At 42.9% G+C, this 25,464-nt stretch overlaps 1 protein-coding gene across 1 annotated transcript in view; it reads right to left on the reverse strand.

Annotated features, from left to right (window-relative positions):
- GDA (guanine deaminase) overlaps positions 1-25,464 on the reverse strand; it is a 35,644-nt gene that overhangs the window by 4,452 nt on the left and 5,728 nt on the right. The window contains exons 5-12 of the mRNA XM_033164434.1: positions 20,371-20,402; positions 18,922-19,023; positions 16,281-16,393; positions 14,498-14,595; positions 10,448-10,515; positions 9,903-10,049; positions 2,212-2,330; positions 1,148-1,175 (exon numbers count right to left, since the gene is read on the reverse strand). Coding sequence (XP_033020325.1) covers positions 1,148-1,175; positions 2,212-2,330; positions 9,903-10,049; positions 10,448-10,515; positions 14,498-14,595; positions 16,281-16,393; positions 18,922-19,023; positions 20,371-20,402 — 707 coding nt within the window. The remainder of the gene's footprint in view (positions 1-1,147; positions 1,176-2,211; positions 2,331-9,902; positions 10,050-10,447; positions 10,516-14,497; positions 14,596-16,280; positions 16,394-18,921; positions 19,024-20,370; positions 20,403-25,464) is intronic.

The raw sequence follows: 25,464 nt of genomic DNA on the forward strand, positions 1-25,464 counted from the left end.
GCCATTTCAGGCTGCGTGGAGCCTGGAGGTGCCCAAGCCACCACGTCACTCCCAGGAGAGACACGTGGCTTGGGCATGGCAGCTGCAATTCGTTACGTTTGTTGACCGAACGAAAGTTTGGTGAGCCCTTTAAAAAAAACACTCATATTTTTGTCATGTTGTCACCCCCCTCAGTGATGACACTCGGGGCAGCCCACACCCCCTTCCTCCGCCACTGTGCAGGACTACCACACAGTGTATGATGACATTCGGGGATGAATGGGAATGTGTACCTACAAACACACTAAGGCAAAGCAACAGCAAATGCATAAGACAGGGGTAGGCAACCTAAGGCCCACGGGCCGGATCCGGCCCAATCACCTTTTAAATCCGCCCCGCAGACGGTCTGGGAATCAGCGTGTTTTTACATGAGTAGAATGTGTCCTTTTATTTAAAATGCATCTCTGGGTTATTTGTGGGGCCTGCCTGGTGTTTTTATATGAGTAGAATGTGTGCTTTTATTTAAAATGCATCTCTGGGTTATGTGTGGAGCATAGGAATTTGTTCATATTTTTTTTCAAAATATAGTCTGGCCCCCCACATGGTCTGAGGGACAGTGGACTGGCCCATGGCTGAAAAAGGCTGCTGACCCCTGGCATAAGACAATGCATATGAGCATCTTATTCTGTGCATGCATCCTGTCCCTGCAGATTTGCACAGGCACCCATGTGTGTTAATCAGCTTTCCTACACGCAGTGATGTACAATGCTAACATATGTAGGCAAGGAGGCCTTTGGAAGCAAAGCAAGTTGCCATGTGCAGAGCAGAAATTACACACACACACACACACACACACACACAATATCACCTTGTTGAATAGACAAACTGATACTGACTGGATGGTGATGTGTGACAAACCTATTTCCATTAAAGCACTGGGAAACACAAGTGTAATTCCCCATGTACAGACATTCAATAATGCCTATTGAAATCAATTACAGTACAATTAATAGATTTCAATAGGCTAAATTTAACCATATAAAAATAAATAAAATATTACATTTTGAAAGAAAGTTTTAACAAAAAGAGCACCTTCAACACTTGTAGCAGAAAGATACTTGTTTTGCAATTAGATGAAAACATCTGCATAGCAAGAACTGATACATACCCAGATATAGGAATTTCTGGATCATATCCTAAAAATATGGGAGAAGAAACAATTATTCAAAAGCAGTTCCTCCTTTGTAATTAAAGCAGCAAGATAGAAAGACTAATAGTAGCCTTTAAAAAAACTAGGCAATATTAACATATTAAAAGCAAAATCCAGATCCAACATAGCTATTTACTTTAAAGACGTGTGAGAATGAAGAATATTATAGAATGTTGAAAAATTACATTCAGCAATCCTCTGCTGCAGATACCTTTTATTCAATTGTTTCTTACACTGCCATATTATCCTATTCAGAGGTGGTTCATGGTGGTGCGACCGCAGTGGTAACACTGGGCACCATGCTGCAATGGGAGCCAAAACAACGCTTTATAACTCGGGCCTTTGGAAATAATATTGCCTGAAATGAACTAATCCAGTTTTTTGTCAGTTTTCCAATAGGAATCTTCTGCAGACAATGGGTTGGATCCAGAGACAATTAATAATAATAATAATAATAATAATAATAGTAATAATAAATTTTTATTTATACCCCGCCCTTCCCCGCCAAACCGGGCTCAATTAAGCACAACTCTATTCATGCAACAGGGTTTTGCTGGTTTCTCCTAGCACCATTACATTCCCTCCAAAAGCCACTCTTGAAGGTAACCAGGCACCCTAGAATGGCATGGGTCATGGGTTGTAGAATGGTTTAGAAGTGAGTAATTCATTTTTTATTTTTTTTAACAAGAATTTATTGGTTTTAGAAGTGAGTAATTCAGTGTGGCTGCCATGTGCAAGTGGTAGTGCTTTCCTGTTCATGCAAGACATTCCTGGATCCAAGCCATTTAATTAATCGATATTAAATGGAACAAAGGAAATTCCTTAGCCATAATTCCGTTGGGTAGAAGCCTAACCCACAAATTCTAGGCTGTCACTGTGGTGAGCAGCAAGCATCTTGTATAAGGGTTGCCAATAATCCACAGATATGAAGCAGCCAGAAAGCCACAAAGTGCAGCCCACTGGCCTAAAATGGGTTCCTCCAAACATGGTCAGCGTATTTCTACAACACATTGTTCAATTACCTCAAAAGCATCACAAGTGAACAGCTCGAAAGGACTGTCTGAAGCTTTGGTGTTGATAAGCAGTGCATCAAATTCTTTGCCAACTTCAAAGTTTCCAATCACAGTATCTAGCCCAAGGGCTATGAAAGAAATTTAAATAACAAATTACTCTTTTCTCTTTCATAGAAAACCTACAAACAAACATTTGATTCAATAAGTTGCAAGTATGATAACTTGCAATGGGAAGAAAACAGTTATAGCATTTATGTTAGGAAATATAGCAGAAGTGAAGGTCAATGGAATATACATGGATCAGAGCGGGGGGGGGGTGGGGGTCATAAGGTAGATCGGGCTCTACTGGTAGATCAAAAAGGGCTTCTGACTCCCAACTGTTGAACAGCAGAATCAACAAAATTACTTTTCCTGTCTGTATCAGGCTGTGAAGATGAAAAAAACTAAGCAGCAATGGACTTTTGTGTTAAAGAACTGTGAGCTCACCTCAGTTCTAGCACAGAAAACAAAACCCTAGGCTAAGAATGTGCTCTGAGGCACCCAGTATGTTTTTTTCCATGTGGCTCTGATTTGTAGATCTTTGGTTCTAGGTGTTTGTTTAAAACAAAACAAAAAAAGATCCAGCAAGCCTGAAGCCTGCCCACCTCTGTATTACGATGGTGATGGTGACAGATGGATAGACAGAGAATATTATTGAAAATTAATTTTTCTATTTAGCTTTATTTTACTATACTGATGCAAATGCTATGAATATAACTTTGCATTGTAACGGGTTTAAATTAAAACACAATACAATTCACCTTCTAAGAGACTTGCACAGTTCCTCTTCATCTCAAAGGCCAAACCAACAGTGTAGATTTACATCAGTTATGGTTTTACGACGTTTAGCTGACTGCCATGACCCCAGCATCTAATTCCTCATCTTCAGCAAACAAGGCTGGGAATTCAGAATAGAGTATTGCAGCTTCTGGGAGCTCACAGGACTCGCAAACAAGTGTTTGCAAGGATTGCTGGAGGAGACTGAAGAGAGGGAGTTTGTGCCTTAGGGATTCAGGCTTGAATGAGCTGTTTAGAAGCTTGATTGATTGCAGGCCTGAGGCTGTGGCTGAGGGTTCTGCTGGAGCACATGATCTGAGGGGGAGGAGCTACTGCTGAGAGGAAGTCAGGCTGAATGAGGAAGTGAGCTGAGGAGGAGTTAGCAGCTGGCAGCAGTCCAACTTACGGTAGCTTATTGCAGCTTCTGGTTGCTCAGAAATGTGGGTGTTTGTGAGGGTGTTTAGAGGGGGAATTTAAGGGGGAGGCCCAGAGTATTGTCTCTCAGTGTGCAAAGGACCAAGAGATATGGAAGGCGAGTGAGCTGCTGCAGTGACCTGCAACACCTGTGCCACGGAGAGCATGCAACAGCACACTTGTAGCAAGTGCAAGCTGGTTGTCTTGCTGGAAGAGAAGGTGCAGCAACTTGAGGCTCACCTAGCCACACTTCTAGCTACAGGACAACATGCAGAGTTACTTGATAGAGCTAAGTGGACTGTGATGGAACAGCAACACTGCACTACACTTCCCCAAGTTCCAGAGAGAGAGAGAGAGAGAGAGAGAGAGAGAAGTGGATATGGAACTATTTTATTATATAGTAGGATATTATATTTAGTACCATAAGCCCAAGGACACATCTCAAAAGCAGCGCTCTTTCCCACTGGGAAAGGCTACTTTAACAGATGGAGGGGGACGCCATTCCTGATAGGATGACCCTCCTTACTGGAGACAAGCTGGGTCTTCAGCTTGCCATGTACTTTCCAGAGGGGAGGAGCCCTCCCATTTCTCCAGATTGACCCTGCCTGCTGCAAGGGATGGTTGGGTCTTTGTGTCTCTCTCTGTGTGTGGAAAGAAACACTTGTCTGAGAGCTTGTTTTTTTGTGGATTTCCCCTTGTCTAGTCCTCTCCTTCATCCTGTTTGCAAACAGGATCATCTTTCTGAGTGAGTTTTTTCTTAGCACTTCCTATGAATGCAACTTGCTTTAGTCCTATTTATTCCTGACATAATGGGCAGTGAAATGGAGATCCCTATTATGAAAATATGTGAGTAGATTCTTGTCTACCTACCTTTATAAATAGCTTGGAAAGATTGATCATTTCAGAATATTTGAATGGAATTCAGGTACTGAAAGCTATTTATAAATCGAGACCAAGGTAGTTCCATCAAGCATTTAATTTATATATACAGTACTGTAAAATAATAACTATTGTAATCTGACTTCAAGAAACATGGTTTGCACGACACTCATCAACGTTAACACTGGTATTGCTAGGCTTTAAAATATAAAAAATAGTTAAGTCTTGGGAGATGTTTGGTAATCAAAGGATATTTCATTTGTTTTCCAGTTCTTATATGCAATAAATATTATTTATTATACCTCAGCATAAAATGCAACACCACATAATTTATTGTCTTACAAATTGCATAATTTATTGTCTTACAAATTCCCTCGCATTTTGCTTGCCTTCTCTCCCCCGCTATTTGTAAGGCCTCATTGGACAGCCACTTTGCTTTCTTGCATTTCTTTTTCATTGGGATGGTTTTCGTTGCTGTCTCCTGTATAATGTTACGAGCCTCCATCCACAGTTCTTCAAGGATTTAGATTTGGTGGATAGAGTACCTGAAGAACTGTGGATGGAGGCTCGTAACATTATACAGGAGACAGCAACGAAAACCATCCCAATGAAAAAGAAATGCAAGAAAGCAAAGTGGCTGTCCAATGAGGCCTTACAAATAGCGGGGGAGAGAAGGCAAGCAAAATGCGAGGGAGATCGTGAAAGATACAGGAAATTGAATGCAGATTTCCAAAGAATAGCAAGGAGAGACAAGAGGGCCTTTCTAAACGAGCAATGCAAAGAAATAGAGAGGAAAGAAATAGAGGAAAATAACAGAATGGGAAAAACCAGAGATTTGTTCAAGAAAATTGGAGATATGAAAGGAAGATTTCGTACAAAGATTACCACAATTAAGGACAAAAGTGGAAAGGACCTAACAGAAGCAGAAGACATCAAGAAGAGGTGGCAAGAATACACAGAGGAATTATACCAGAAAGATATGGAGGTCTCATACACCCCAGGTAATGTGGTTGCTGACCTTGAGCCAGACATCCTGGAGAGTGAAGTCAAATGGGCCTTAGAAAGCCTCGCTAACAACAAGGCCAGTGGAAGTGATGATATTCCAGCTGAACTATTTAAAATTTTAAAAGATGATGCTGTTAAGGTGCTACACTCAATATGCCAGCAAATTTGGAAAACTCAGCAGTGGCCAGAGGATTGGAGAAGATCAGTCTACATCCCAATCCCAAAGAAGGGCAGTGCCAAAGAATGCTCCAACCACCGCACAATTGCACTCATTTCACACGCTAGCAAGGTTATGCTTAAAATTCTACAAGGCAGGCTTAAGCAGTATGTGGACCGAGAACTCCCAGAAGTGCAAGCTGGATTTCGAAGGGGCAGAGGAACCAGAGACCAAATTGCAAACATGCGCTGGATTATGGAGAAAGCTAGAGAGTTCCAGAAAAACATCTACTTCTGCTTCATTGACTACGCAAAAGCATTTGACTGTGTCGACCACAGCAAACTATGGCAAGTTCTTAAAGAAATGGGAGTGCCGGATCACCTCATTTGTCTCCTGAGAAATCTCTATGTGGGACAAGAAGCTACAGTTAGAACTGGATATGGAACAACTGATTGGTTCAAAATTGGGAAAGGAGTACGACAAGGCTGTATATTGTCTCCCTGCTTATTTAACTTATATGCAGAATTCATCATGCGAAAGGCTGGACTGGATGAATCCCCAACCGGAATTAAGATTGCCGGAAAAAATATCAACAACCTCAGATATGCTGATGATACTACCCTGATGGCAGAAAGTGAGGAGGAATTAAAGAACCTTTTAATGAAGGTGAAAGAGGAGAGCGCTAAATATGGTCTGAAGCTCAACATCAAAAAAACTAAGATCCTGGCCACTGGTCCCATCACCTCCTGGCAAATAGAAGGGGAAGAAATGGAGGCAGTGAGAGATTTCACTTTCTTGGGTTCCATGATCACTGCAGATGGTGACAGCAGTCACGAAATTAGAAGACGCCTGCTTCTTGGGAGAAAAGCAATGACAAACCTAGACAACATCTTAAAAAGCAAAGACATCACCTTGCCGACAAAGGTCCGTATAGTTAAAGCTATGGTTTTCCCAGTAGTAATGTATGGAAGTGAGAGCTGGACCATAAAGAAGGCTGATCGCCGAAGAATTGATGCTTTTGAATTATGGTGCTGGAGGAGACTCTTGAGAGTCCCATGGACTGCAAGAAGATCAAACCTATCCATTCTCAAAGAAATCAGCCCCGAGTGCTCACTAGAAGGACAGATCCTGAAGTTGAGGCTCCAGTACTTTGGCCACCTCATGAGAAGAGAAGACTCCCTAGAAAAGACCCTGATGTTGGGAAAGATGGAGGGCACAAGGAGAAGGGGACGACAGAGGATGAGATGGTTGGACAGTGTTCTCGAAGCTACTAACATGAGTTTGGCCAAACTGCGGGAGGCAGTGAAGGATAGGCGTGCCTGGCGTGCTCTGGTCCATGGGGTCACGAAGAGTCGGACACGACTGAACGACTGAACAACAACAAAGATATTGTCAGCATGGCAGTGTGTTATTTTTTTCAGTGGTATCTTTAGTGCAGTTTTCACATTAAACACAAGAGGGTGGTAAGAGGTTAAAATAATTTTTAAAAGGTTTCTTCGGCTATGTCTGAAGCAAAAGGAAGAATAAGCAAGTGGTAGGATCTCTGTGTGGGGAACACAGAGAAATGCTATTGGGTGACAGAGAAAAGGCGGAAATACTTAGCACCTACTTTGCCTCTGTCTTCACCCAAAAGGAAAGTGATGCCCAACCTGGTGATAACAGAATAAATGATGTAAGCAGAGCCGTCTCATCCATAGGGGCTGGTGGCGCGGTGCGCCAGGGCGCTGGGCAGGGGCGCCCCCGCGAGCCCGTCGGCATACCGGGCGCCCCCTCCCCAACCCGCCCCCGCAGGTGGGCGGGCGGGCGCTCGCAAGCCAGCTGCCCTCGCCTCCCCAAGCCCCAGCTGGAGCGCTGGAAAGGCACGCAAAGCCCAGCGCTGCTCCAGCGCCACGCCCCTCATCCCCCGCTCGCCCACCCCCCTCCTGAGGGGCGGCCAGAGCGGGAGGGAGGCGAGCGGAGAGGCCGATCCCTCTTCCCTCTAAGACACAGCTCTTCCCCCTGCACACAGCTGCAGTGTGCAGCTTTCCTGCCTCTGCCTCAGGGTCTTACTGCCCACCCATTTGTCTTGTGTTTTCGGTTGCTGTGTTTGCTCAGATCGCGGCTAGGAATGAATTAGCAGCCGTGTCCTTTCCCCTTCCGTTGCTCAGCGTTTGCTGCGGCAGCAACTGACAGCTGCCTCCTCCTCCTCTTCGTGCTGAGAGAGAGAGCGTGCTGGCTTGGGGGGCGGGCGATAACTTTTGCTTTCCTTTCCTCCCTCCCCTTAAACCCCGCTCCTGCATCGTCTGACCTTCCAGACTCATCCTGGGGAGTCTGGCAAAAAGTTCTAGCCGATCCCTCAGCCCGTGGGCTCCTTACTGCTTCTCCTTTGGAGCCATCTGGGTAGCAGGAGTATATGGTGGGGAGGGTGCTGGGCGGATCTTTACACCCCACACCTCATATGCTAAAGATGGTCCTGGCTGGGTTGACAACTCTGGAAAAGGGGGGGGCGCCGGAGGAATCTTTGAACCAGGGCGCTAGATAAGCTTAAGACGGCCCTGGATGTAAGGAGGGACCTGCAGCCCAAGATAGGAAAATAGATATTAAGGGAACACCTAGCTACTTTAAATGAATTCAGATCTTCAGGGCCTTATAACCTGCATCCAAGGGTACTAAAGAAGCTTGCAGATGAAATTTCAGAGCCTTTATTTTTGAGAATTATCTTTGAGAATTCTTGGAGAACAGTTGAGGTCCCTACAGACTGGAGGTGGGCAAATGTTATCCACATCTTCAAAAAGGAGGGAAAGGAAGACCCAGATAACTATCAACCAGTGAACTTGGTATCAATACCAGAGAAGGTCCTAGAACAGATAGTTCAACAGTTGGTCTGTGAGCATTTAGAAAAGGGTGCTGTGATTACTAAGACTCAGCATGGGTTTCTCAAAAATAACTAATGCCAGACCAATCTGATTTCTATTTTTTATGGAATTACAAACTTGGTGGATCAGGGAAATGCTGTAGACATAGTGTATATTGATTTCAGTAAGGCACTTGATAACGTTCCCTGTGATATTCTTTGGAGGAAGCTGGTAAAATGTGGGTTGAACGCGGTAACTGTTAGGTAGATTTGTAGCTGGTTGACTGACCAAACCCAAAGAGTACTCATTAATGGTTCCTCGTCATCCTGGAAAAAAGTGGCAAGTGGGGTGCCACATGGTTCTGTCCTGGGCCTGTTGTTGTTTAACGTCTTTATAAATGACTTGGATGAAAGTATTGAGGCGATGCTCATCAAATTTGCAGATGACACTAAACTGGGAGGGGTAGCTAATGCCACAGAAGACAGAATCAGAATTCAAAATGACCTTAACAGATTGGAAAACTGGGCCCAAAAGAACAAAATGAATTTCAATAGGGACAAATGTCGGGTTCTGTACTTAGGCAGAAAGAACCAGATGCACAACTATAGCATGGAGGACACCTGGCTTACTTTACTTTACTTTACTTTACTTTACTTTACTTTACTTTACTTTACTTTACTTTACTTTACTTTACATGTAAAAAGGATCTAGGGGTCTTGGTGGACCACAAGCTTAACATGAATCAACAGTGTGATGCAGCAGCAAAAAAAGCTAATGCTATTTTAGGCGGCATCTAACATGTAATTCACGTTTGACACCACTGAGAAATTTGTATCCTGTGTTGCAATTGAGATGAGCAAATACCACAATTTTTCACCTAGATGAATAGACCTGAGAAGACAGGGGATAGTTTCCATGTCATGGCTTTACATCACACTAAGCCACGCGGGTGGCGCTGTGGTCTAAACCACAGAGCCTAGGGCTTGCTGATCAGAAGGTCGGCGGTTCGAATCCCTGCGACGGGGTGAGCTCCTGTTGCTCGGTCCCTGCTCCTGCCAACCTAGCAGTTCGAAAGCACGTCAAAGTGCAAGCAGATAAATAGGCGGGAAGATAAATGGCCTTTCTGTGCGCTGCTCTGGTTCACCAGAAGCGGCTTAGTCATGCTGGCCACATGACCTGGAATCTGTACGCCGGCTCCCTTGGCCAGTAAAGTGAGATGAGCGCCGCAACCCCAGAGTCATTCGCGACTGGACCTAATGGTCAGGGGTCCCTTTACCTTTACCTTTTAAACATCAACTTATTCCCCTAAAACACAGCTCTTCTCACCAAAAATCTGAGCACTCAAGCATGAGCATGCAGAAGCCCTAAGTTCAAAATGGAAAATTCATTCAGAACAAAATCAAGTATCAAATATGAAATTCAAATTTTGAGATATTCATATTATCAGACAGCCAGAAGGAAATCTTGTCAATTTAGAATATGAGGGGGGAAATGTGTCTTGCATCTAACTTTGCACAAGTAGCTCCTTGATAAACCAAAATTTTGACAGCTGTGCATTCTAGGGTAGAGAAGTAAAAGAAGAAGAGCTTCATTACCTTGGCTCCCTCCAAGAGTTGCTAGTTGGAAAACTTCCTTGAGAGTTAGGCATGTTTCATCCTCCTTGTTAATACGAATGATGTTAGATACCATAATTGCCTTTCTGATAGCATCAAGCATAGAGGCTGAGTAGCCACCAGCAACATCTGAAATAGAACAGAAAATTAAAAGCATAGCCTGGAAGGAACAGTCTTCAGGTGAAAACATGAGTTCCATTAAATATATGTGTGTGGGTAATCACACAGAGGGTCCTTAGCATGGCACAGCTATGTTATGGAGCAGATATGAACAGAAGCCTGTTGAGCAGCCTTGGTTATAACCCAGAATTCCTGCCTGCAGACAGACGGAGAGAGACACTCTATGAGTATCACTCCATCAGGGGTTTTGTTCCTTTTTTAAACTTTAAATGCTTTTAAAATCTCTATTCAATAAGCAAACTGTGGAGGAGTGTGGCTTTTTGTTAGCAGATGTTCCACGTGAAGATGCTTGTGAGTCTTTCAGTGCAGTGTTTCCAAAATAAGCAGCTATGGAGTCAATGGCTCACCTGTGCCGAGGCCCAGCTTCACGTGATGCTTCAGAACCTTCCTTGCGTTTAAAAGGCCACTGCACAACCTGGATGGGAAGCAGGAGAAGGGGGAAATGTGCCATCTTTACAAACAAAAAAACTGATGTGTTGTCAAATGATGCTATTGGAAGTCTTTCATAAAGGGAAGCCTAGAATAAAGTTTTTATATAAACCTTGGCTAAGAAAAGACAGTTTTCTCCCATGACTTCCATTCTTTGTTGTTTCACTGTTTGGAACTGAGGTGTCCCACATATTCCTGTGACTGTAAGTTTTTTTAGTTGTTTTTAATTCTGTATTATTATTATTATTATTATTATTATTATTATTATTATTATTATTATGTTTTTTCAGTTTTTCAGTTACATCTTCTTTTCCATACCATATACAATAAATCTATTTGATTTCCCACCCAGCATTTCAGGACAGTTCTTTATACATCTTATTTTGCTGGATATACATTAGTTCAGGCATAGGCAAACTTGGCCCTCCAGATATTTTGGGACTACAACTCCCATGATCCCTAGCTAACAGGACTCAGGGATGATGGGAATTTAGTCCCAAAACATCTGGAGGGCTGAGTTTGCCTATGCCTGCATTAGTTCCTTCACTCAATTTTCCACACACTCTTATCTTATAATGTCACAAAGTAACCCCTACTTTGAGGTCCAATTTTTGTAAATATTCCCCTAGGTGCTCCCACTCACTCCTCGTCACTTTATTGTCTTGTTTAGATATCATACTGTTAGTTTGTTACAGGTGGGTAGCCGTGTTGGTCTGCCATAGTCGAAACAAATAGGAAACAAAATAGGAAATTCTTTCCAGTAGCACCTTAGAGACCAACTGAGTTTGTTCTTGGTATGAGCTTTCGTGTGCATGTATCTGAAGAAGTGTGCATGCACACGAAAGCTCATACCAAGAACAAACTCAGTTGGTCTCTAAGGTGCTACTGGAAAGAATTTCCTATTTTGTTTCCTAGTTTGTTAGTTTGTTAGTTTGTATTGCCATTGTTCTTTCCTTGGGATTTCTCTTAATTTCCAATATCTTCCATATACTATCTTGCTGCTGCTGTTGCATATAAAAATAGGTTGTGGGCTTTCTTAGGTAATTCATTCCCAATTACACTTAGAAGAAATGCTTCCATAAATAAATAAATGAAGGAAGGAAGGAATCCTCTACATCTAAACATTTCCAGCACACTTTTGATTTTTTGGGTACATTTTAGCTTAATCAGTGCCAAATATCATCTATACTGCATTTTCTCTAATTTGGTAAGATGCCGAAAGTTCATTATTGAATTCCATAATTTGTGCCTCATCCAAACCTTATATAGATTCCTTCTAATCATGTGATTTAAAAATCCTCTGTGCACCCTAGTTTTCTCATAACAAAGGTACTCATGCCATCCAAAGATCAGGTCAGCTCCTGATCTATGGATGGCATGAGTAATGTGTCCAGCACATTTCTATCCTTCAATTTGATCCACTCCTTCATCCACCTTAGGCAGGCTACTTCATAATAAAATTTCAGATCTGGGACAGCAAACCTCCCTCTGTGCTTCTCATCTATTAATATTTTGAATTTGATCCTTGGTTTTTTTCTTCTTCTTTGCAATAAAAAGTTTAGTATATCCTTTTTCCATTTTGTGAAGCAGTTAGTGTTGGATATCACCAGTAGTGATTGGAATAAAAATATACTTTTGGGGAGGACATTCATTTTAACTACAGAATCCTGCCCAAAAGACAAATTCATTCACTTCCATTTTTAAAAGTCTTTTTTTATTATTTCAGTCCACACTCTATTATAATTATCTTGAAATAGATTCAGATTTTTGGATGCAATTCATATTCCTAAGTATTTAATTTTTCATTCCATTTTGATTCCTAGGTCATTTTCCAGTTCTCTCTCTGTTTGATTGTTTATATTCTGAGTTAACTTTTGGTTTTTTATTAATACAGAATCCCGCTAGATTGCCAAATGTTGTGAAAGCTTCCAGTGCTATTGGTAAACCTATCAATGGGATCGCTACTGTTATTACTACGTCGTTTGCAAAGGCCTTAATTTTATAAGTTCTCTGTCCAATCTGTGTGCCTTTTATTCTCTCCTTCTCCCTAATCTTTCTTGTAAGATGTACCGGTACTTCCAATACCAAATTAAATAGTAATGGAAATAAGGGACATCTTTGTCTTGTACCTTTGTTGATTTGAAATTTGTCAGTGATGTTTTTGTTAATAATTATGTTTGCTCTTTGTTCTCTGTATATTGCCTTAATAGCATTTGTAAAGGCCAGTCCAAAGTCCATATAGTCTAGAATCTTTGTTATGAAGATCCATAAAACGTTATCAAAGGCCTTTTCTGCATCTAAAAACAGGATTTCTGCTTCTTCTCCCTCCTTTTTTCCATGTATTCAATTATATTCAAGATATTTCTGATGCTGTTTTTCATTTGTCTTGATGGCAAAAAGTCGGCTTGGTCTTTGTGAATTACCATATTCAATACCGTCACCATTCTGTTAGCCATAATGTTTGCAAATATTTTATAATCATTGTTTAATGGAGATATTGGCCTGAAGTTCTTTGGGTGTGGAGTTAGTTAATCTTGTTTTGGAATTAAAGTTATAAATGTCTTTTTCCATGAAGGTGGAATTTCTTCCCCCTGGAGAATTTGGTTCATTACCTCTATCACTGGTCATGCCAGTGTTTCTTGGAAGACTTTATAATACATCGAAGAAAGTCCATCAGGTCCAAGCGATTTCCCTAACTTAGCTTGTTTCATGACCATATTAATTAATATTAATTGCTTGTTAATATTAATTATTAATTAATTAATAATATTAAGTAATATTAATTCCATGTGCTCTGGCTTCCATCACGGTGTCCCGTTGTGCCAGAAGTGGTTTAGTCATGCTGGCCACATGACCCAGAAAGCTGTCTGTGGACAAACACTGGCTCCCTTAGCCTTAACTGAGATAGGCACCGCACATAACTGTCCAGGGCTCCTTTACCTTTTTTACCTAATCTCCAACAGGATTATCAATGCATTCAGGTTTTGAAATTGTTCTTTGGAGAGGTGTGGTAGGTTAGATTCATTACCCTCTTTGTCTAGATTGGAGTAATAATTCCAAAATTCACTTCTAATGTCTTCAGGGTTAGATATTATTCTGTCCCCTATTAGGACTTCGTATATGATATTTGGTTTCCTTCCTTTTGATAATTGCCGTGCCAGGAGTTCACCAGGTTTATTAGCATGTTCATATTGCTTTTGTTTGAAGGCTTTTATTTTTTGTTCTATTTCATTCTGCGTTGTAATTGCCAGTTGTGTTTGTAAGATTTTAATTTTCTGTGTGGTAGTTAGATCTCTGGGCTTATCTATTATTGTCTTCTCACAGTTCTTCAGTTCGTCCATTAGCTTTTGTATTTCTCTAGCGCCGTACAGACGGTGCCAGAATCCTCTGCTTGTAGCTGAAGCAGCGGCAGCGGCAACCCGCTATGTACAGCGCATGTGTGACGTCACTACGTACCACGCATGTGTCATACGTAGCGACGCTGCACATGCGCACTACATAGAGATGCCCCGCCCCTGGGTGCACGTCATGTTTGCCACTCTGGGTGCCCAAGCAGCTTCCTATGCCACTGCCTCCGTCCACCTGCTGGACCCTGTTACGCCCTACCACAAATGTGCGCTCAGGACCATGGCCCTCCCCGTGCTATGCCTCTGCTGTCAGGGGCACAGACACAGGGCTAGTAAAAAAGATGGTCACTTCAGAGCACCCAGATTTATATCTGCCTTGGGGACATCTGGAAACAGGCTACTTTGAGCCCTTCAAAGGGGTATGTGCAAACATCTGTTTTCTCTGTGAAGAGGCTTGTACAGTGCCGATTCCATCATCCCATGTTAAAATTATCTAAACCTTCAAGCTATCCACACTGAAATGTGGTGAACTTTAAAACACAGATATGAAACACAGCATTATCTGAAACACTCCTCTATGAGGTATTACCTACTGTAAATGAATTAACTTATTTTACTTACGATATGTTTGAATTAGGGCAATGTACAATGGCAGCTCCTTTAAGATTAAAAACTTGCAGTTCTTCATCAGAAAGATGGCAGCCATGAGCCATTATTGTCTAAAGAGTAAGACAAAAACAGTGTAATTTGTATTTTATTTTATTCTCAACTTTTACTATCATTTCGCTTCTACTTGTACCTAGAGAGGACAATACCTAGACAGGGCCCTGGTGCTATGAAGAATTATTGCCTCTGTTCATTCCTCATAACTCTGCTGTGAGCTCATTTGCTCTCTTGTAGAGAGCCAAATAAGATGTATTATCATTCACACAATTAGGAATGGTGCAGATCCTGTGTTTACAAAGGTTATCATGTGCCAGAACGGCTACTTCCATGGGCTGTTATGTGTCCTTCATACCATTCATATTTCTTTTCCTGACCTCTTAATGACCAGGGTGAACTTCCATATATCCCAGTAAATTTTATCCAACAACTAAAATATGAATGAAAAGTAGTGAAATTGAGTCTATTGGGCTTTTGTTGTGGTTGTTTAATGCTACCTTGAATGAAGGTTATTCTTTATAATAGGAAGTAATGCTTGTTTCTCAGATAATCAAAGAAAACATAGCAGGGCCCTGCCAAATGCAAACCTTTAAACTCTTGGTAGTAACCCTCATGATTAATGACTCTATTTAGAAGCATTGTGCTTAAATTTGAATCTCATTAATGTGATTAATGCTGTGTATACAATCTGCTAATTGACACTAATTCAGCTAATAAAATGCTATGCAAATCTTAAAATCCAAAGGGAGAATTTCAAAGACAAATGAGACATATTCCCTGAAGGTTTTCAGAGGCAACTGAAAATGCCTTGCATGTCTTTGAAAAATCTCCCTCACAAGTGTAATTGAAAAAACCTAAGTTTGCCTCAAAGTCAAGTGTGAGGAAACAATCACAAAGAAAGTGTCTGAAAACTTGGGGATTCACACTGCTTTAATTCAAATGCAGACAAGTGTGTTTGTTTGTGTGTGTGTGTGTTCCTCCACTTTTTAATCTGTGGGAATTTGCTATGGTTGCCTTATTTTAAAGAGCAAAAAAGAGGATACACACATGGAAGCGCCCCTCCAAGCAGCCAGTGGCCATGATGCTTCGTGACTCCACAACACCCCCCACACACGCGATACCCTGCCGCTGCCACCCTCCTCCCAGGTCTCGCCCAGTCAGCTGGTGGAGGAGAGCCGGCGGGGAGAGAGGGGGGCTGGGCAGCGGAGGCGCACGGCGAGTCTGGTGGCCGTGCTGAGGAGACACATCAAACACCTCCTCATACTGCCCAACCATGAGCAAGGGAGCACACGCCCTTTCTCTGTCTCTCACCTCTGAGAGGCCTTGGGCCCCCCCTTCACTGCTGCTTCCCTCTCTCTCTCTCCTCGCAAACCTGGTTCCCGCCTCAACGCTGCCCACCAGTTGGGGGGGGGGGAGTGAGAGGGAGAAGGGCTGCCTGCAGCCCTGATCCCAGGGAAGAGAGCCTCCTGGTGCTGGAGCAGGCGGACCCATGCTCATTTTCTTGGTGCCCACCACCCCGGAGCAGAAGCCAAGCACCCTGACAGCGGGCTTCCCTTCCAAAGTAGATCTCCTTCTGGCACTTGGGGCACATGGGCATGGCAGCGGCGACAAGCACTCCGTCACTGCAATGGAGGGTGGCGGCGGCAGCAGCCATCAGAGAGCCAGGACTCTGTCTGCTCGCAAACCCCACCAAATGGATCCTCCCCAATAAGATATTTAAGTATTCTGTAAAACACTCTACCTTGTTTGTTAGAAGATTGTTTTTATCATATAACTCTGTATAGTTTTGATAAGTAGGGAATAGTTTTTCTACGAGTTTCATTTCTCCTTCACTCTCACTTATGTGACTCTGTAAGGAGAAATGGGGTTCAAAGACAATGATCAGCATTTCAATATATGGTTAGCTTGGGGGAAAAAGACACCATAACTCCCCCCTCCATACAGGTGTGTAATGGCTTTGATTCTACAGAGCACATCACTGTTAATTATGAATACCTTCTTCCATATTATCTTCCCAGGTGACAACATAAAGATATTCTAGTCAAGGGAGTAGCCAGCTTGCAAGGAAATGACACTCTGCATATATTATAGCTCTATATAAGTATCTGTGTCTCTATATAGATAAAGGCTCATTAGAGAGAGCACATAGCCTTGGAAAAATACCAGGAAGGGGCAGAGGTCAAAGGCTCACAAAATAGTGATACGTTCTTTGGGAAGGTGGGAAAGAGGGAAGAAGGAACAAGCACTGCTGGCTTTCAGCACTTCTGATTTGTTTCAGTGCTATTTTGTGCATGCCTTCCCGTATTTTTCGCTCCATAAGACGCACCTGAACATAAGACGCACCTCGTTTCTAGAGGAGGAAAGGGGGGGAGCCCTGGTTTTTGAGGATCAGCTCAGATTTGTGCAGCTTTTTTGCAAAGGGGGAAAAGCAAAGCTTTTTTGCAAGGGGGGAAAGCAAAGCTTTTTTTGCAAAGGGTGTTGAAAGCAAAGCTTTTGCAAAGGGGAAAAAGCAAGAGGAAAAGCCCCATTTTTATGGGGTTCAACTCACATTTCTTAAGGAGCCCTTTCTACAGTTTGCAGAAAGATAATCTAATCAGCCAGTTACAGCTGGGGAAACAAACAGCCTCCCTCTGCAGCACATTCAACAATGGAGGCCTGGGCAAGGGGCGGGGCCCAGAGGGAGCCGGGGAGTCTTATCTCTCTCCCGATCTCTTGCTGATCAGCTGCTGAGCGGGGGTCCTTTCAACACCCCCTTTTCTCTCTTTCTTTTTAAAAAAGCAGGATCTGCTTTGGCCCTGGGCAATTTGGCTCCAGGGACCATCATTCGCTCCATAAGACGCACAGACATTTCCCCTTACTTTTTGGGAGGAAAAAAGTGCGTCTTATGGAGCAAAAAATACGGTACTCAAAAGTAAGTTCCACTGTGTTCAATAGGCCTTACTCACAGACAGGAGTGGCTCATCCAGTAGGGCAGAGGTGTGGCAACATTCTCCTGGGAGTGGAATGGCTGCTGCTTACTGACAACAACAGAGATCAGGTCTGCGTGTGGACGCCGTCTGCAGGGAGCCCATCTGGCACTCCTGTCAGTGTTGCATTTGTGCACCCCTTAACTTGCTACTGCCTCACCTCTTCCTGACTGGTAAGCAGCAGCAAACAAGCCACTCTTGCTCACAAATACAGCATGCAGAAAACTGCAGCTTTTGTTCCATTTTGAAGGACTCTGTGGAGTATGCATATTCCCCTAAAATGGTTTAAATGTTCATAAAATGGGGTTGGAATGGATGGGAAGTGTGTGTTGATCATTACAAATGATGCCATGGACAATAACATTAGGTCTGTGACACCTGGAAAACCACATTTTACACAGCATTACAAATTGAAATAGGTGTGCAAACAGAACCTATTTTCCTGGCATAATGTATTACTGTTCAGAGTAATGGCAAAACTTCCCCACAAAAAGCCGGACTGAGCCCCCAGCAATAATTAACCACACTGCACTTTTATTATATAAGGAATAGTTATCAAGAATGGCACCCATTCCTATTTAAGTACATTAGATTCTACAGTCAGACAAATGAAGGACATTGTAAGGGACAGTCTCGTGGAATTACATTAAAAACTATTCGAAATACAAAGCTTCTTGCTGTTTCCTGTTCTCAAGTTTGTGCGCATTGTGGAGGAAAACCTAAGCCTTCTTAGACAGCTAACTCCTCAACTCCCCTAGGCAGATCTCTTGCCATAAGAAGGATTACTCAGAGTGAAGCCGATCCTTATGAGCATGAAAAAAAATTGCACTGGGGTTTCCATTTCCCATGTATATATCATGACTGCAGGGCCTGACATCAGGGCTGGTGGCCTAAACAGAGTTGATGCTTCCTAAGCAACACGGGTGGCGCTGTGGGTTAACCACAGAGCCTAGGGCTTGCCAATCGAAGTTGGTGGTTTGAATCCCTGCGATGGGGTGAGCTCCTGTTGTCAGTCCCAGCTCCTGCCCACCTAGCAGTTTGAAAGCACATGAAGTGCAAGTAGATAAATAGGTACCGCTCCAGCGGGAAGGTAAACGGCATTTCCGTACGCTGCTCTGGTTCGCCAGAAGCGGCTGTAGTCATGCTGGCCACATGACCCGGAAGCTGTACGTCGGCTCCCTCGGCCAGTAATGTGAGATGAGCACCGCAACCCAGAGTCATCCACGACTGGACCTAATGGTCAGGGTACCTTTACCTTTAAGCTACAGTAGGGTTGCCATATTTCAAGAAGTAAAAATCTGAACACAAAAGTTGTTAAGCTTTTTCTTGGCGGGGGGATAGCCCAAAAAGTTGTCATTTGAAATTGCTGCATGGATGAGTTTTCACTAAATACGATGACAAGAAACTTACCTGCACCATGAAGGTCATGGATCTTTGCCAGCTTACCAAGGCTATTAAGCAGTTCCTCTGTACAGATGGTCCAAAAGCGGGGTGTTACTATGGGGTGAACCTTGGATACTGGGGAAAATATCAAAGATAGGCAATCAACAGTTGTGCATAACAGCATGTTTAAGTATACCTATTCTTAACTTGTTTCTTAGGCAAATTATTAAAAATGGGAACAAATTAAGCCTGTGCAGATTACTTTTTCCAAGGCACACAGTTTCTGTTCTGTATGGCTAAAATCACAATTTCAGATAGCTAAACAGTGACATCAGTTAGCAAGCACAAAGTACTCAGCATGTGCCAATTCAGGCTATAACCCATCATTCTTTACAAGGAGCGTGATCCACATATGGCTTAGCTCCTTGCAGTCTCTCTGACTTTACGTTCCCTCAGCCTGGCTCCAGGATGGCAATGAGTCTGGAATGGGGTTAAACAGAACTACAGTGGAACCTCAGTTTTTGAACGTAATCTGTTCCAGAAAACTGTTTGACTTCTGAAACGTTCAAAAACCAAGGCGCAAAGGGCGGTTCTGCAAATTTACAGAGAAAAATTGAGAAAAATACAGTGGCACCTCAGCGGAAGCCATTTGACTTCTGAGGTGCGTTTGAAAATGGAAGCATTTACTTCTGGGTTTTCCAGTGTTCAAGTTCCGAAATGTTTGTCAACGAGACGATCAAAATCTGAGGTACCACTGTATCCCTCTCTCCATTCAAATGATTGGGACAGAGCAGATAGATGGGTCTCCTCCTCCATCATGTCTAGTTCAGCTCAAGGGTGAGACGTGAATTCTGACAGGATCACCAGCCCAGTGTCTGCCGTAACTTGGCACCTGTAAGGGTTCCCCTGCTTTCTTTCTTTCTTTCTTTCCTTCTTGTTCTTCTTTCTTTCTTTCTTCTTTCTTTCTTTCTTCTTTCTTCTTTTTTCTTTCTTTCTTTCTTTCTTTCTTTCTTTCTTTCTTTCTTGTTCCTATCCCTCTTAGAAAGAAAATAATAGGGCAAAATGTGCAGGTGCCTTCCAAATGATTTCTGTGAATGAGGAGACTAGTGTTGTAACCTTGTGTATTTGTCTTGGTACCGAGGAACTCTCCCTGCTGCTATTAGACAGTAACAGCATCAGTGGGTGTGGGTGTGAAATCAGTAAAAAATCAATGATGTGTGAACTTCACAGTCAGGATCAGGTAAGGCTGTTTTGTGTTTTGCCATGCTCCCCATGGCAGCCATTTTGTGCTATGCCCTGCCCCACAGTGGCTACTTTGTGACCAGAATCCCCCAACTCTGTCAAAATTCAAAATGTTAATGACCCCTACCATACAGCCTAACCTTTTACATAGGAAAACATCTTATCATTTACATAGAAATATGCATGCCCTGGGAGTACACATAACCAGTTACTGTTCTGGGAAGGGAAAGGAAATTCTACTTACTTTCTTGTCGTCCACTCCTCTAACAAACCTGAAAGGATTAGGGTAGGAAGTTAAAATATATATAAAAATATTATTTATCGTCATCATCTAGATTTATCCATACTTTAATATGAGGTCCCAGGATAAGTTACAACCATTTTTAAAATCAGCATTATATTTGTGCCTGTCAGTCCTGCTGTGTTTCTGTATTAGGGGTGTACCTTGTATCTGTGCATTTTAACAAAATTCTGATCTGTTTCTGAATTGTCGTGTGTCCTCTCTGCTTTGATTTGTATTCTGGGTTCTGAGCATCTCTATATAAAACAAAGTTCTGTGGTCCCCAATCACTATAATGGTGAATTTAAAAATTGTCACAACTCCCTTCCCCTTTGGCCAAAGTGGATGAATTTTACAGAAACATTGAGTCCCTCCAGAGTGGATTACACATCAACCCAATTTGCCCCATTATTCAGCCCCCACATGCAGGCTACACCCCTCCCCCCCATTATGTGTACAAACAGAAAGATATTTTTGTATGGATCGTTTGACAATGTGATCAGCTATAGTGGAATGGGAGGCACCAAAAACTAAGAAAGATATGCAGAGGTTTTTGGGATTTGCCAATTACTATCGTAAGTTCATAGGTAATTACTCCAAAATCACAACGCCACTTACAGATTCTCTGAGAGGCAAGGGACCGTTCAGATGGTCTGGGGAAGCTCAAGAGGCTTTTGATAAATTAAAGGCGGTGTTTACTTCAGAAAAGTATCTTATGCACCTAGACACAAGTAGACCTATGAAGGTAGAAACTGACGCCTCTGATAGGGCTATTGGGGCAATTCTGCTGCAACAGGACAAGGAGGGGGAATGGAGACCCTGTGCATTCTACTCTAGAAAACTAAATCAATCAGAACAGAACTACACCATATTTGATAAAGAACTTTTAGCTGTGTATGCAGCTTTCAAGTGTGGAGGCATTTTTTGGAAGGGGCGTCACATCAGGTGGTGGTACAAACGGATCACAAGAATTTAGAATATTGGAGAACTGCTAGACAACTAAATCAAAGGCAAATTAGGTGGGGCGGAGTTTTTTGCTGGGTTTAATTTTAGGATAGAGTATGTACCTGGGCATCAAAATGTTAGGGCAGACGCGCTATCCACGCAAACCTGAATATATGGTAGAGGAAGCAACTCCCAAGTTGCGAGAAATGTTGAGATCGGATCAGTGGAGGTGTGCAGCCATAGTAATGGATGGCAGGGAATTCCAGCGGGTTGACAGTAACAGATGTGTTTGCACAAAGGAAGATAGAAGAACTGAGACAAGGTAGAGGGGAAGAGGAAGGTTTTGAGGGAAAAGGTGGATTGTTGTATAGGAGAGGGGCGCTGTATGTACCTGAAGGTGAATTAAGAGGTAGGTAATGAGACAACACCATGATAACCCGACTGCAGGACATTTTGGGAGAGACCAAACATTATATCAGATCACACGGCAGTTCTGGTGGCCGAAGTTGAGGGAGGATGTAAGACAATATGTAAGGGCTTGTGAGGTGTGTCAACGAGCAAAGACACCCAGAACAGCTCCTGTCGGGTTGTTTGCAACCTATGCCCACACCGGGAAGGCCTTGGGAGGTGGTGTCTATGGATTTTGTAACGGATCTACCAGCATCACACAGGCAAACAGTGATCTTTGTGGTGGTTGACATGCTAACCAAGATGGCGCATTTCATACCATGTACCAAAATTCCTACCGCACAGGAAACCGCTAAGATGTTTTTAGATAATATTTTTAGGTTGCATGGTAAAGGTAAAGGTAAAGGGACCCCTGACCATCAGGTCCAGTCGTGTCCGACTCTGGGGTTGCGGCGCTCATCTCGCTCTATAGGCCGAGGGAGCCGGCGTTTGTCCGCAGACAGCTTCCGGGTCATGTGGCCAGCATGACAAAGCCGCTTCTGGCTAACCAGAGCAGCGCACGGAAACGCCGTTTACCTTCCCGCTGGAGCGGTCCCTATTTATCTACTTGCACTTTGACGTGCTTTCGAACTGCTAGGGGGCAGGAGCTAGGACCGAACAACAGGAGCTCACCCCGTCGCAGGGATTCAAACCGCCGACCTTCTGATCGGCAAGCCCTAGACTCTGTGGTTTAACCCACAGCGCCACCTGGGTCCCTAGGTTGCATGGTATGCCATCACAAATTATTTCAGATAGAGGGGCTCAATTTACATCACAATTTTGGAGGAGATTAATGCAATTGCTAGATGTGGAGCTGAGCCTCACGTCAGCGAGACACCCGCAAACCAGTGGGGAAGCAGAAAGAACGAATGCAACCCTACAACAGTATCTGAGGTGTTATACGGGTGGTCAACAAAGCGGGTGGGTAGAAAAACTGAGTCTAGCAGAATTTGCGTATAATAATGCACTGCATGTGTCTACGGGCAGAGCGCCATTTGTGGCAAATTATGGCTTGCATCCAAGGGCATTCCCGGGGCAAGAGGAGCAGTTAGCAGTACAGCAGCAGAACAAATGGTAGAGGAGTTGAGATGCACTCATGAGTTATTGAAGGAGGAGTTGGAAGACGCTAAGGAGGCTTACAAAATAGCTGCAGACAAACACCGGCGTGTTGGGGAAGAAATCCAAGTAGGGAATTGGGTATGGCTGTCTACCAAGGGACTACCAATACGAGGGAGATGTAAAAAGCTAGAACCAAGAAGAATAGGGCCTTTCCAAGTAATGGCTCAAATTAATCCAGTCGCTTTCAAGCTTCAGTTACCTGAAAATATGAGAATACACCCTGTATTTCATAGATCTTTATTGTCAGTGTTTGTACCAGCTCATAAATACCAGGTGACAAGGGAACCACCTCCTTTCCCCACAGTGGTGGAGGAAGAGGAGAACGAAGTGGAAGAGATATTAGATTCGAGGATAAGCAGGAGGCAATTACAGTATTTGGTTGCATGGAAAGGGTTAGATGCATCTGAGAATTCATGGGAACCAGCAGAAAAAATAAATGTTCCGGAACTGCAGAGAGAGTTTCATTGTAAATATCCCCACAAACCTAAGCCCCATAACTGGTATCTTCAAAACAAAATCGAAATTCTTTCTAGTAGCACCTTAGAGACCAACTGAGGTGCTACTAGAAAGAATTTTCGATTTTGTTTTGACTATGGCAGACCAACACGGCTACCCACCTGTAACTGGTATCTTCAAGAAATTTTCGAAGAGACAGATAGTGATGAAGATGAGTTCATAGGATTCAGCCCTTCAGAAACCGAGGGAGAGCGAGGAGGAGGGAGGGGGGCTTAGGGGAGGGGGTGATGTCAGAGTAGAGTTAGAAAGAGAGTTAGAATGTTCACAGAGGCAAGGGTTAAGTGATGACTCCAACTCGGGGGAGGGGAGGTACAAGCCAGTCCTCACAAGGAGGTTAGAAAAAGAGCGGGAAAAGCCTTTTGAGAGTTGCTGGTCAGGGGAGAAGCAGAGCTCAGAAGGTATCTGAACTGAATGACTCTGTGGAGTGATAGTTGAAGTTAAGAACTATTTATTAATACTGTTTGGGAATTTAATAAAAATTATAAAGACCAAGAGACGTTTGTGTGGTAATGTGAAGAGGAATCGACCAGCCCTGACAGCAGCTAAGGATTTTTATCTCAAATCTACACAAGCTGTTGGTAATTAACAGCAGACAAGTGGTCATTACTATGCTTCCTGTGACAACTAAATAGATAACATGTGAAATGAAGTGAAAACATAATTATATAGGCTACTACAATGGCAGTATTTTTCTTTTAAAAAGTAAAAACTTATTTTTGGCTGTGTATCACAAACCCAAATGAATTCTATCTTTATTGCCTTATTTTAGATGGCAAAATTGATGTTTCATTTACAATAGTTATGTCCACACAAAAATTAAGCTCTAATTTAAGATCTGTTTTTATTCATTTCTCTGATACTGTCTACCTCCCCTGCATCTCCTTTAAATAACATTTATTTTCTTTTAAAGTATGTAGAAAAAACGAGAATTTCCTTGAAGGTTTATGAAGATAGGTGAATTCACTAAATAAGCAACATTTGCAGCAGTTTTTCTTTGATACTGTGGATTAGTCTTAAAAAGCAAAGACATCACCTTGCCGACAAAGGTCCGCAAGGTGATGTTTTCCCAGTAGTAATGTACGGAAGTGAGAGCTGGAGCATAAAGAAGGCTGATCGCCGAAGAATTGATGTTTTTGAATTATGGTGCTGCAGGAGACTCTTGAGAGTCCCATGGACTGCAAGAAGATCAAACCTATCCATTCTTAAAGAAATCAGCCCTGAGTGCTCACTGGAAGGACAGATCCTGAAGTTGAGGCTCCAGTACTTTGGCCACCTCATGAGAAGAGAAGACTCCCTGGAAAAGATCCTGATGTTGGGAAAGATGGAGGGCACAAGGAGAAGGGGACGACAGAGGATGTGATGGTTGGACAGTGTTCTCAAAGCGACTAGCATGAGTTTGGCCAAACTGCGAGAGACAGTGGAGGATAGGCGTGCCTGGCGTGCTCCGGTCCATGGGGTCACAAAGAGTTGGACACGACTGAACGACTGAACAACGTGGATGAGTCACACACAAGTACCGCACATGTTGTAGCAGCTGTAAGTCCTTGGTGCAGGTAAGAAAGCAGGTTCCTTATCAGCCACATGTGCAGGATATATTGGATGCCACTAAAAGTCATCCTAAATGTGGGCACTAGAAACATGCTCCTGCGCATGGTAGTGCCTGCATAGACATGAAGAAATTTCAAGGAGCCATTAGAGACACGTCCCAATGTGGCGTAAATTGGTATTGAGTCTCTCAGATGTGCACATAAAATACTTTGGCACTTTATTGCTAGGTTCAGCTAAGATATTTAACAATGTGCATTTAAACGTTGGTTATCCAACACTTAGAATCAAGCGAAACATGATAGAGAAGTTCTGTCTGTGACCCCTTTCTGTCTGTGATTCCTGCATTGCAGAGAGTTGGACTAGATTGCCCTTGGGGGTATCTTCCAACTCTACAGTCCTATGATTCTTTGTATCAGTTATCATAATAGTCTGGCTTTTTTCTTTTTCTTTAATAGAACAGCACAAGGGGCTGAGATAGG

The sequence above is a fragment of the Lacerta agilis genome, chromosome 11 (genome assembly GCF_009819535.1).
Source record: "Lacerta agilis isolate rLacAgi1 chromosome 11, rLacAgi1.pri, whole genome shotgun sequence".
In the NCBI taxonomy this organism is placed as follows: Eukaryota; Metazoa; Chordata; class Lepidosauria; order Squamata; family Lacertidae; genus Lacerta; species Lacerta agilis.